Below are 13,482 nucleotides of genomic sequence, written 5' to 3'. Positions count from 1 at the left end.
CCCAGGGTGGGTTGGCCCTCTGGCCCAGGGTGGGTCGGGGGGTTGGCTCTCTGGCCCATGGTGGGTAGAGTGGGTTGGCTCACTGGCCCAGGGTGGGTTGGCTCACTGGCCCAAGGTGGGTTGGCTCACTGGCCCAAGGTGGGTTGGCTCACTGGCCCAGGGTGGGTAGGCCCAAGTGGGTTGGCTCACTGGCCCAAGGTGGGTTGGCTCACTGGCCCAGGGTGGGTAGGGTGGGGTTGGCTCACTGGCCCAGGGTGGGTAGGGTAGGTTGGCTCACTGGCCCAGGGTGGGTAGGGTAGGTTGGCCCACTGGCCCAGGGTGGGTAGGGTGGATTGGCCCTCTGGCCAGGGTGGGTTGGGTGGATTGGCTCACTGGCCAGGGTGGGTAGGGTGGGTCCACTGGCCCAGGGTGAGCAGGGTGCGGGCTGGTAAATGTATGGCCTAGCTTCCTCCTGTTATTGGTGCAGAGTTCCCAGTGTTTGAAGAGGACATAAGAGACTCTGTTAGATGATCAGATATCTAAGACAGTGGTTCTCAAACCTCTCCTGGACCCCAGACATTTCCCCATGTAGTTTTAGCCCTGAACTAGACCAAGACATTGTCAGGTTCACCTGTTCCTTTGGGAAAGGGACTTTCTCTCTGTCTTTTCTAGACTCTCTGTTAGTCACCCCCTCCACTAATATTGTTGGGGGCGAGCATCAGTTCATGCATTTTAGTAGTCCTGAACCAGCTCAAAATCCATCTAGTACAGGTTTTGGTAATTAGTGGACTAGTTGAACCAGGTGTGCTATTTCTGGAACAGTTAGAAAACCCCAGGTAGGATATACTAGCCAGCTTCAGTTCGCCAGCTTCAGTTAGCCAGCTCGATCTAGTCAGGGTTTAATAAAGCCCAGCCAGCTTCAGTTAGCCAGCTTCAGTTAGCCAGCTAGATCTAGTCAGGGTTTATAAAGCTAGCCAGCTTCAGTTAACCAGCTAGATCTAGTCAGGGTTTAATAAAGCTAGCCAGCTTCAGTTAGGCAGCTTCAGTTAGCCAGCTAGATCTAGTCAGGGTTTAATACACCTAGCCAGCTTCAGTTAGCCAGCTAGATCTAGCCAGCTTCAGTTAGCCAACTTCAGTTTGCCAGCTACATCTAATCAGGGGTTTATAAATCTAGCCAGCTTCAGTTAACCAGCTTCAGTTTAACAGGGTATATCTACTCAGGGTTTAATTAGCCAGCTAGATCTAGTTTCAGTTAGCCATCTTCTGTTAACCAGCTATATCTACTCAGGGTTTAATACAGCTAGCCAGCTTTAGTTAGCCAGATTCAGTTAGCCAGCTTCAGTCTAGCTCAGCTTTATCTAGCCAGGGTTTAATAAAGCTAGCCATCTTTAAATTAGCCAGCTTCAGTTGGCCAGCTATATCTACTCAGGGTTTAATAAAGCTAGCCAGCTTCAGTTAGCCACATTGACATGATTCGTTGACAGTAGGTGAGGGCAGGGTCCTTTATAAACACAAACTCACTTTCTTGACAACTTCCTTCACAACAGCTCTGCTCAACAGCTCTCTGCTCAACAGCTCTCTGCTCAACAGCTCTCTGCTCAGTTAGCTCTGCTCAACAGCTCTCTGCTCACAGCTCTCTGCTCAACAGCTCTCTGCTCAACAGCTCTGCTCAACAGCTCTCTGCTCAACAGCTCTCTGCTCAACAGCTCTGCTCAACAGCTCTGCTCAACAGCTCTGCTCAACAGCTCTGCTCAACAGCTCTGCTCAACAGCTCTGCTCGGGTTCGCTAAACGCAAGAAGTATGAATGCCCTGACTTCTGCAGAGGCCGTATCTACTTTCTATGCAAACTTAGTAACTGTCTACAACAACAAAAATAATCACTGGATGAGTTAATGATGATTTATTTTGTAGACGTTTACTAAGTTTATATAGAAAGTAGATGTAACAATTGCCACAGTGTGTTTCCGTTGAACTGTCTTGTGTCGATTAAAAACAGCTGGACGTAATGACGTACGGCAGGTCTACTGTCGTCTTTAGTAGAGTTGGGAGTTAGTTGGTGACTGGAGTACTTGAATGTCGGAGGAGAGCCATAGGAAATCCCCAATGTCCTGCGCTGGCAGGTGAGTTAGCCGATTCATTGTTTGCGGCAGCAGCTGTAGCCTAATCCGACTGCTAGAATGTTACTTGTGTAGCCTATAGTTTGTTTTAACTCTGACTCATAGCCGTTTGAGAAACTAACAGTCGGTTTGTCTTCTAGCATACCGGTGGGCAGCCATTGTTAAGGCAGAATCAACACTTGTTATCATCACGTTGTCTCTCATGATGTGTATGCGACGTTTCCAAAGATAAAATTCCCAACCCATTTCCATATTTTATATGTGATGATATCAGATCTACCTCATGGAGGGTAAAAGAGTAGCTGCATTAGAATGACGAATGCATGATACAGATGCCGTATCTTAATTTGAGCCAGTTTCACACAGCAGGCAAATAATCCTGCAGCAACAGGAAGATGTGATTTGTTATGTGGATAATAATTAAAGGGTGTTTTTATATTTTTATTATTATTATTATTATTTTTTTAGTAATGATCATGTTTCATCGCTGCAACTCCCCAACGGGCTCGGGAGAGGCGAAGTTCAAGACATGCTTCCTCCGAAACATGACCCGCCGAGCTTCTTAAAACACTGCTCGCTGTAACCTGGAAGCCAGCCGCACCAATGTGTCTGTGGATACACCGTTCCACTGACCACTGAAGTCAGCTTGCAGGCCCTCCGGCCCGCCACAAGGAGTCGCTAGAGCTCAAAGAGCCAAGGAAAACCCCCCGGCAAAAAACCCTAACCCTAAATTTTTAAGTGGAAATTACAAACTTTAGAAGTCTTTTTAAAACCTCGAATACACTACATGTTTTGCATTGCCATGCAGGAAAATTCCTGAAACAACAGGATGATCAAATTAAGATACAGCATCTGTAGCAAAGCAGGAAGATTTTGAACTTTACTTTCCTACTACAACCCATATGTCCTGTAATGACTACAACAATATCTGTCCCATGTCCTGTAATGACTACAACCTCATCTGTCCATGTCCTGTAATGACTACAACACCATCTGTCCATGTCCTGTAATGACTACAACACCATCTGTCCTGTAATGACTACAGCCTCATCTCTCCATGTCCTGTAATGACTACAGCCTCATCTGTCCTGTAATGACTACAACACCATCTGTCCATGTCCTGTAATGACTACAGCCTCATCTCTCCATGTCCTGTAATGACTACAGCCTCATCTCTCCATGTCCTGTAATGACTACAGCCTCATCTCTCCATGTCCTGTAATGACTACAGCCTCATCTGTCCATGTCCTGTAATGACTACAGCCTCATCTGTCCATGTCCTGTAGTGACTACAACCTCATCTGTCCATGTCCTGTAGTGACTACAGCCTCATCTCTCCATGTCCTGTAATGACTACAGCCTCATCTGTCCATGTCCTGTAATGACTACAGCCTCATCTGTCCATGCCCTGTAATGACTACAGCCTCATCTGTCCATGTCCTGTAATGACTACAGCCTCATCTGTCCATGTCCTGTAATGACTACAGCCTCATCTGTCCATGTCCTGTAATGACTACAGCCTCATCTGTCCTGTAATGACTACAGCCTCATCTGTCCTGTAATGACTACAGCCTCATCTGGCCATGTCCTGTAATGACTACAGCCTCATCTGTCCATGTCATGTAATGACTACAGCCTCATCTGTCCATGTCCTGTAATGACTACAACACCATCTGTCCATGTCCTGTAATGACTACAGCCTCATCTGTCCATGTCCTGTAATGACTACAGCCTCATCTGTCCATGTCATGTAATGACTACAGCCTCATCTCTCCATGTCCTGTAATGACTACAACACCATCTGTCCATGTCCTGTAATGACTACAGCCTCATCTGTCCATGTCCTGTAATGACTACAACACCATCTGTCCCATGTCCTGTAATGACTACAGCCTCATCTCTCCATGTCCTGTAATGACTACAACACCATCTGTCCCATGTCCTGTAATGACTACAACACCATCTGTCCATGTCATGTAATGACTACAGCCTCATCTCTCCATGTCCTGTAATGACTACATCTGTCCCATGTCATGTAATGACTACAACACCATCTGTCCCATGTCCTGTAATGACTACAACACCATCTGTCCATGTCCTGTAATGACTACAGCCTCATCTGTCCATGTCCTGTAATGACTACAACACCATCTGTCCATGTCCTGTAATGACTACAGCCTCATCTCTCCATGTCCTGTAATGACTACAACACCATCTGTCCCATGTCATGTAATGACTACAACACCATCTGTCCCATGTCCTGTAATGACTACAACACCATCTGTCCATGTCCTGTAATGACTACAGCCTCATCTGTCCATGTCCTGTAATGACTACAACACCATCTGTCCATGTCCTGTAATGACTACAGCCTCATCTGTCCATGTCCTGTAATGACTACAGCCTCATCTGTCCATGTCCTGTAATGACTACAGCCTCATCTCTCCATGTCCTGTAGTGACTACAGCCTCATCTGTCCTGTAATGACTACAGCCTCATCTGTCCATGTCCTGTAATGACTACAACAGCGTCTCTTATCTTCTCTTGTCATTACAGGTGAGGTGGATGTTTATCTCCCCCTCCTCCCTCCCCACTCCCCCTTCCACCCCCTCATCCCACAGGGGTCTCCCTCTACCCTGGACACTGCCTCACCTCCCTCCCCCTAACCCCATCCCCCTGCCTCCCAACCTTCCCTCACCCCGACTCCCTCAGACTCCCCCAAATTCATCCCATTGTCAGTCTCTTGTCCTCCTCCTCCCACTTCCTCTCCTTCTCCTCTCTCCATCACCCCAAAATTGTCCGTTCATTCACCCACTGCCACCACCTCCACCCCATCTCCCTCTACGTCTACCCCATCCACCTCTCCTGCCCCCCGCCGTTGGGGCTTTGCGGCCCCCTCCACCTCTCTAGCCCCCTCGTCCTCTCCTGCCCCCCGACGTCGGGGCTTTGCTGATCTGGCTAAACGTGTGGTGATGCAGGAAAGACTGAAGAAAGCTGAGCTGGAGGAGGCTGAAGCGGGTGAGGAAGGTAAGGAAGGAGGGGGAGAGAGACAGACAGAGGGGGAGGAAGGAAGGTAGGAAGGAGGAAGAGAGACAGACAGAAGGGTGAGGAAGGAAGGTAGGAAGGAGAGAGAGAGGGAGACAGACAGAGGGTGAGGAAGGAAGGTAGGAAGGAGGGAGAGAGACAGACAGACAGAGGGGAGGAAGGAAGGTAGGAAGGAGGGGGAGACAGACAGACAGACAGAGGGGAGGAAGGAAGGTAGGAAGGAGGGAGAGAGACAGACAGACAGAGGGGGAGGAAGGAAGGTAGGAAGGAGGGGAGAGAGACAGACAGACAGAGGGGAGGAAGGAAGGTAGGAAGGAGGGAGAGAGAGAGAGACAGACAGAGGGGGAGGAAGGAAGGTAGGAAGGAGGGAGAGAGACAGACAGAAGGGTGAGGAAGGAAGGTAGGAGGGAGAGAGACAGACAGACAGACAGAGGGGGAGGAAGGAAGGTAGGAAGGAGGGAGAGAGAGAGAGACAGACAGAGGGGGAGGAAGGAAGGTAGGAAGGAGGGAGAGAGACAGACAGAAGGGTGAGGAAGGAAGGTAGGAAGGAGGGAGGGAGAGAGCGACAGACAGAGGGGGAGGAAGGAAGGTAGGAAGGAGGAAGAGAGACAGACAGAGGGGGAGGAAGGAGGGTAGGAAGGAGAGGGAGAGAGAGAGAGACAGACAGAGGGGGAGGAAGGAAGGTAGGAAGGAGGGAGGGAGAGGAGCGACAGACAGAGGGGGAGGAAGGAGGGTAGGAAGGAGAGGGAGAGAGAGAGACAGACAGAGGGGGGAGGAAGAAAGGAAGGAGGGAGAGAGAGAGACAGAGGGAGGAGGTAGGAAGGAGGGGGGACAGACAGACAGACAGACAGACAGACAGACAGACAGACAGACAGACAGACAGACAGACAGACAGAGGGGGGAGGAAGGAATTCTCCTGTCGTTTAGACTTGGTCATAAAGCTAGCTACCAAGTCTCTGAAATCATCCATCGTGGGTCTATCTTCCAAACAGCATGCATGATGGGAGTTTGGTCGTTGGCCTTTATGTCAAAGTCAGAGCTGTCCTCCGCCCTGATTGGCTGTTGCCTCACTGAAATGTACAAAATTGTTCAACTCTGATCGCAAGCTCAACCGTTAAGTCGCTGTGTCTCCTAGTGTCTCATTCTTCCATTGGACATTTTTGGTTGCAGGTAGTCGGGTGCAGCCGAGGGTAGGAAGTCACCAATGGTATTGAGATGCAGCCGAGGGGAGGAAGTCACCATAGGTATTGAGATGCAGCCGAGGGGAGGAAGTCACCATAGTTATTGAGATGCAGCCGAGGGGAGGAAGTCACCACAGGTATTGAGATGCAGCCGAGGGGAGGAAGTCACCATAGGTATTGAGATGCAGCAGAGGGAGGAAGTCACCATAGGTATTGAGATGCAGCCGAGGGAGGAAGTCACCATAGTTATTGAGATGCAGGGGGAGGAAGTCACCATAGGTATTGAGATGCAGCAGAGGGGAGGAAGTCACCATAGGTATTGAGATGCAGCCGAGGGGAAGAAGTCACCATGGGTATTGAGATGCAGCCGAGGGGAGGAAGTCACCACAGGTATTGAGATGCAGCCAAGGGGAGGATGTCACCACAGGTATTGAGATGCAGCCGAGGGGAGGAAGTCACCACAGGTATTGAGATGCAGCCGAGGGGAGGAAGTCACCACAGGTATTGAGATGCAGCCGAGGGGAGGATGTCACCACAGGTATTGAGATGCAGCCGAGGGGGAGGAAGCTTAGCGGTTAAGAGTGTTAGGCCCGTAACCAAAAGGTTGCTGGTTCAAATCCCCCGAGCCGACTAGGTGAAAAAAATTGGCCAATGTGCCCTTGAGCAAGGCACTTAACCCTAATTACTAAATTGTTCTCGATTACAGCGTCAGCTAAATGACTCAAATCTGACATTTAAAAGGTAGAAGTTATTGGAGATGGAGGCCGAGAGGAGGAAGCCACTAGAGGTCATTGGAGATGGAGGCCGAGATGAGGAAGCCACTGGAGGGAGAGGAGGAAGCCACTAGAGGTTATTGGAGATGCAGCCGAGAGGAGGAAGCCACTAGAGGTTACTGAGATGCAGCCGAGAGGAGGAAGCCACTAGAGATATTATTGGAGATGCAGCCGAGAGGAGGAAGCCACTAGAGGGAGAGGAGGAAGCCACTAGAGGTTACTGAGATGCAGCCGAGAGGAGGAAGCCACTAGAGGTGACTGAGATGCAGCCGAGAGGAGGAAGCCACTAGAGGTTATTGGAGATGCAGCCGAGAGGAGGAAGCCACTAGAGGTTACTGAGATGCAGCCGAGGGGAGGAAGCCACTAGAGGTTATTGGAGATGCAGCCGAGAGGAGGAAGCCACTAGAGGTTACTGAGATGCAGCCGAGAGGAGGAAACCACTAGAGGTTACTGAGATGCAGCCGAGAGGAGGAAGCCACTAGAGGTTACTGAGATGCAGCCGAGAGGAGGAAGCCACTAGAGGTTATTGGAGATGCAGCCGAGAGGAGGAAGCCTCTAGAGCAGGGGTGTCAAACATACGGCCCTCTAGAGTCTAGAGGGAGAGGAGGAAGCCTCTGTCTCTCCTCTCCTCTGTCTCTCCTCTCCTTTGTCTCTCCTCTCCTCTGTCTCTCCTTTCATTTGTCTCTCCTCTCCTCTGTCTCTCCTCTGTCTCTCCTCTCCTCTGCCTCTCCTCTCCTCTGTCTCTCCTCTGTCTCTCCTCTCCTCTCTCCTCTCCTCTCTCCTCCTCTATCTCTCCTTTCCTTTGTCTCTCCTCTCCTCTGTCTCTCCTCTCCTCTGTCTCTCCTCTCCTTTGTCTCTCCTCTCCTCTGTCTCTCCTCTACTCTCTCCTCTCCTCTCTCCTCCTCTGTCTCTCCTCTCATTTGTCTCTCCTCTCCTCTGTCTCTCCTCTCCTCTGTCTCTCCTCTCCTCTGTCTCTCCTTTCATTTGTCTCTCCTCTCATTTGTCTCTCCTCTATCTGTCCTCTCCTCTGTCTCTCCTCTCCTTTGTCTCTCCTCTCCTTTGTCTCTCCTCTCCTTTGTCTCTCCTCTATCTCTCCTCTCCTCTATCTCTCCTCTCCTCTATCTCTTCTCTCCTTTATCTCTTCTCTCCTTTGTCTCTCCTCTCCTCTGTCTCTCCTCTCATTTGTCTCTCCTCTATCTGTCCTCTCCTTTGTCTCTCCTCTCCTCTGTCTCTCCTCTCCTTTGTCTCTCCTCTCCTTTGTCTCTCCTCTCCTCTATCTGTCCTCTCCTCTATCTCTCCTTTCCTTTGTCTCTCCTCTCCTCTGTCTCTCCTCTCTCCTCTCCTCTCCTCTCCTCTCCGCTCCTCTCCTCTGTCTCTCCTCTCATTTGTCTCTCCTCTCCTTTGTCTCTCCTCTCCTCTGTCTCTCCTCTCCTTTGTCTCTCCTCTTCTTTGTCTCTCCTCTGTCTCTCCTCTCCTCTATCTCTCCTATCTCTCCTCCCCTTTGTCTCTCCTCTCCTCTGTCTCTCCTCTCCTCTGTCTCTCCTCTCCTTTGTCTCTCCTCTCCTCTATCTCTCCTCTCCTTTGTCTCTCCTCTCCTCTGTCTCTCCTCTCCTTTGTCTCTCCTCTCCTCTGTCTCTCCTCTCCTCTATCTCTCCTCTCCTTTGTCTCTCCTCTCCTCTGTCTCTCCTCTCCTCTGTCTCTCCTCTCCTCTGTCTCTCCTCTCCTTTGTCTCTCCTCTCCTTTGTCTCTCCTCTGTCTCTCCTCTCCTCTATCTCTCCTATCTCTCCTCTCCTCTATCTCTCCTCTCCTTTGTCTCTCCTCTCCTCTGTCTCTCCTCTCCTTTGTCTCTCCTCTCCTTTGTCTCTCCTCTATCTCTCCTCTCCTTTGTCTCTCCTCTATCTCTCCTCTCCTTTGTCTCTCCTTTGTCTCTCCTCTGTCTCTCCTCTCCTTTGTCTCTCCTCTCCTTTGTCTCTCCTCTCCTTTGTCTCTCCTCTGTCTCTCCTCTCCTCTGTCTCTCCTCTCCTCTGTCTCTCCTCTCCTTTGTCTCTCCTCTCCTCTGTCTCTCCTCTCCTCTATCTCTCCTCTCCTTTGTCTCTCCTCTCCTTTGTCTCTCCCCTATCTCTCCTCTATCTCTCCTCTCCTTTGTCTCTCCTCTCCTCTATCTCTCCTCTCCTCTATCTCTCCTCTCCTCTATCTCTTCTCTCCTTTGTCTCTCCTCTCCTCTGTGTCTCCTCTCATTTGTCTCTCCTCTCCTCTGTCTCTCCTCTCCTCTATCTGTCCTCTCCTTTGTCTCTCCTCTCCTCTGTCTCTCCTCTCCTTTGTCTCTCCTCTCCTTTGTCTCTCCTCTCCTCTATCTGTCCTCTCCTCTATCTCTCCTTTCCTTTGTCTCTCCTCTCCTCTGTCTCTCCTCTCCTCTCTCCTCTCCTCTCCTCTCCTCTCCTCTGTCTCTCCTCTCCTCTGTCTCTCCTCTCCTCTATCTGTCCTCTCCTCTGTCTCTCCTCTCCTTTGTCTCTCCTCTCCTTTTTCTCTCCTCTCCTCTGTCTCTCCTCTCCTCTCCTCTGTCTCTCCTCTCATTTGTCTCTCCTCTCCTTTGTCTCTCCTTTCCTCTGTCTCTCCTCTCCTTTGTCTCTCCTCTCCTTTGTCTCTCCTCTCCTTTGTCTCTCCTCTCCTCTGTCTCTCCTCTCCTCTGTCTCTCCTCTCATTTGTCTCTCCTCTCCTTTGTCTCTCCTCTCCTCTGTCTCTCCTCTCCTCTATCTGTCCTCTCCTCTGTCTCTCCTCTCCTCTATCTCTCCTCTCCTTTGTCTCTCCTCTCCTCTGTCTCTCCTCTCCTTTGTCTCTCCTCTGTCTCTCCTCTCCTTTGTCTCTCCTCTGTCTCTCCTCTCCTCTATCTCTCCTATCTCTCCTCTCCTCTATCTCTCCTCTCCTTTGTCTCTCCTCTCCTCTGTCTCTCCTCTCCTTTGTCTCTCCTCTCCTTTGTCTCTCCTCTATCTCTCCTCTCCTTTGTCTCTCCTTTGTCTCTCCTCTGTCTCTCCTCTCCTTTGTCTCTCCTCTCCTTTGTCTCTCCTCTCCTTTGTCTCTCCTCTGTCTCTCCTCTCCTCTGTCTCTCCTCTCCTCTGTCTCTCCTCTCCTTTGTCTCTCCTCTCCTCTGTCTCTCCTCTCCTCTATCTCTCCTCTCCTTTGTCTCTCCTCTCCTTTGTCTCTCCTCTATCTCTCCTCTATCTCTCCTCTCCTTTGTCTCTCCTCTCCTCTATCTCTCCTCTCCTCTATCTCTTCTCTCCTTTGTCTCTCCTCTCCTCTGTCTCTCCTCTCATTTGTCTCTCCTCTCCTCTGTCTCTCCTCTCCTCTATCTGTCCTCTCCTTTGTCTCTCCTCTCCTCTGTCTCTCCTCTCCTTTGTCTCTCCTCTCCTTTGTCTCTCCTCTCCTTTGTCTCTCCTCTCCTCTATCTGTCCTCTCCTCTATCTCTCCTTTCCTTTGTCTCTCCTCTCCTCTGTCTCTCCTCTCCTCTCCTCTGTCTCTCCTCTCCTCTGTCTCTCCTCTCCTCTATCTGTCCTCTCCTCTGTCTCTCCTCTCCTTTGTCTCTCCTCTCCTTTTTCTCTCCTCTCCTCTGTCTCTCCTCTCCTCTCCTCTCCTCTGTCTCTCCTCTCATTTGTCTCTCCTCTCCTTTGTCTCTCCTCTCCTCTGTCTCTCCTCTCCTTTGTCTCTCCTCTCCTTTGTCTCTCCTCTCCTTTGTCTCTCCTCTCCTTTGTCTCTCCTCTCCTCTGTCTCTCCTCTCCTCTGTCTCTCCTCTCATTTGTCTCTCCTCTCCTTTGTCTCTCCTCTCCTCTGTCTCTCCTCTCCTCTATCTGTCCTCTCCTCTGTCTCTCCTCTCCTCTATCTCTCCTCTCCTTTGTCTCTCCTCTCCTCTGTCTCTCCTCTCCTTTGTCTCTCCTCTGTCTCTCCTCTCCTTTGTCTCTCCTCTCCTCTGTCTCTCCTCTCCTTTGTCTCTCCTCTCCTTTTTCTCTCCTCTCCTCTGTCTCTCCTCTCCTCTCCTCTCCTCTGTCTCTCCTCTCATTTGTCTCTCCTCTCCTTTGTCTCTCCTCTCCTCTGTCTCTCCTCTCCTTTGTCTCTCCTCTCCTTTGTCTCTCCTCTCCTTTGTCTCTCCTCTCCTTTGTCTCTCCTCTCCTCTGTCTCTCCTCTCCTCTGTCTCTCCTCTCATTTGTCTCTCCTCTCCTTTGTCTCTCCTCTCCTCTGTCTCTCCTCTCCTCTATCTGTCCTCTCCTCTGTCTCTCCTCTCCTCTATCTCTCCTCTCCTTTGTCTCTCCTCTCCTCTGTCTCTCCTCTCCTTTGTCTCTCCTCTGTCTCTCCTATCCTTTGTCTCTCCTCTCCTTTGTCTCTCCTCTCCGTTGTCTCTCCTCTCCTTTGTCTCTCCTCTCCTCTGTCTCTCCTCTCCTTTGTCTCTCCTCTCCTCTGTCTCTCCTCTGTCTCTCCTCTCCTTTGTCTCTCCTCTTGTCTCCTCCGCTACAGATGAGGATCCTGAGGAGGACTTGTCGTTTGAGGAGATGGAGGAGAAGGCCATGTGTCGAGATGCCAGAGCACAGACCAGTGTGAGTGAACACACAGTGATGTTTTAATGCTCGCTGGTTGTCTGATCATGACTGTTCTATTCTCAGCCTTCTGGAATATTCAGAGCCCGTGCTCTGAATGTATCACACACACACACACACACACACGCACGCACGCACGCACGCACACACACACACACACACACATTTACATTTACATTTACATTTAAGTCATTTAGCAGACGCACTTATCCAGAGCGACTTACACACACACCCTCACACACACACATACATTCACACACACCCACACACACACATCCCCTCCCTCACACACACACACACACACACACACACACACACACACACACACACACACACACACACACACACACACACACACACACACACACACACACACACACACACACACACACACACACCACACATCCCCTCCCTCACACACACACACACACACACACACACACACACACACACACACACACACACACACACACACACACACACACACACACACACACACACACACACACACACACACACACACACATACATTCACACACCCACACACACACCCACACACACACATCCCCTCCCTCACACACACATACCAGTGGAAGATGATCTGAGTAGCAGCCTCCGTTCTAAAAGGGTAAATTCCTGTGCTGGGTTCAAGTTAGTGAGAAGGTCTGCCCTGGCCAGCATACGGAGACGGAGAGAATTGGAAAATGTATTTCACTCTCTAGGCATGCTGGGTAATGTACGAATTTAGGTGTATTACGGTAACTAACATGTCTGTAGGGTTGGCTCCAGTTTTAGGTGTATTACGGTAACTAACATGTCTTTAGGGTTGGCTACAGTTTTAGGTGTATTACGGTAACTAACATGTCTGTTGGTTTGGCTCCAGTTTTAGGTGTATTACGGTAACTAACATGTTTGTAGGGTTGGCTCCAGTTTTAGGTGTATTACGGTAACTAACATGTTTGTAGGGTTGGCTCCAGTTTTAGATGTATTACGGTAACTAACATGTCTGTAGGGTTGGCTCCAGTTTTAGGTGTATTACGGTAACTAACATGTCTGTAGGGTTGGCTCCAGTTTTAGGTGTATTACGGTAACTAACATGTCTGTTGGTTTGGCTCCAGTTTTAGGTGTATTACGGTAACTAACATGTCTTTAGGGTTGGCTCCAGTTTTAGGTGTATTACGGTAACTAACATGTCTGTAGGGTTGGCTCCAGTTTTAGGTGTATTACGGTAAATAACATGTCTGTAGGGTTGGCTCCAGTTTTAGGTGTATTACGGTAACTAACATGTTTGTAGGGTTGGCTCCAGTTTTAGGTGTATTACGGTAACTAACATGTCTTTAGGGTTGGCTCCAGTTTTAGGTGTATTACGGTAACTAACATGTCTGTAGGGTTGGCTCCAGTTTTAGGTGTATTACGGTAAATAACATGTCTGTAGGGTTGGCTCCAGTTTTAGGTGTATTACGGTAACTAACATGTCTGTAGGGTTGGCTCCAGTTTTAGGTGTATTACGGTAACTAACATATCTGTAGGGTTGGCTCCAGTTTTAGGTGTATTACGGTAACTAACATGTCTGTAGGGTTGGCTCCAGTTTTAGGTGTATTACGGTAACTAACATGTCTGTAGAGATGGCTCTAGTTGTTGGTTTATTACTGTAACTAACATGTCTCCTCCTTTAGCTGGGCAGATACTACCTGGGGTTGGCTGAGGAGAAGGAGGCGGAGCTTAATAACCGCCTGGCAGTTGATTGGCTGGTGCAGGCCGCTAAGCAGGGACGGAAGAGTGCAGCCCGTCTTCTACAGCGCT

The 13,482-nt window shown here is 49.8% G+C and overlaps 1 protein-coding gene across 1 annotated transcript in view; it reads left to right on the top strand.

The window, feature by feature from the left end:
• Positions 1 to 4,785: 4,785 nt before the first annotated feature.
• Positions 4,786 to 13,482, top strand: part of LOC124026265 (wolframin-like) — a 34,860-nt gene continuing 26,163 nt past the window's right edge. The window contains exons 1-3 of the mRNA XM_046339365.1: positions 4,786 to 5,124; positions 11,600 to 11,679; positions 13,356 to 13,482. The exon at positions 13,356 to 13,482 is cut by the window's right edge and continues 18 nt beyond it. Of these exons, the coding sequence (XP_046195321.1) occupies positions 5,070 to 5,124; positions 11,600 to 11,679; positions 13,356 to 13,482 (262 nt within the window). The 5' untranslated portion in view covers positions 4,786 to 5,069. The remainder of the gene's footprint in view (positions 5,125 to 11,599; positions 11,680 to 13,355) is intronic.

This window comes from Oncorhynchus gorbuscha, unplaced genomic scaffold, assembly GCF_021184085.1.
Source record: "Oncorhynchus gorbuscha isolate QuinsamMale2020 ecotype Even-year unplaced genomic scaffold, OgorEven_v1.0 Un_scaffold_2678, whole genome shotgun sequence".
NCBI classification, from domain to species: domain Eukaryota; kingdom Metazoa; phylum Chordata; class Actinopteri; order Salmoniformes; family Salmonidae; genus Oncorhynchus; species Oncorhynchus gorbuscha.
Note: the sequence above shows the minus strand (reverse complement) of the source record. Positions and strands in the feature narration are given on the sequence as shown.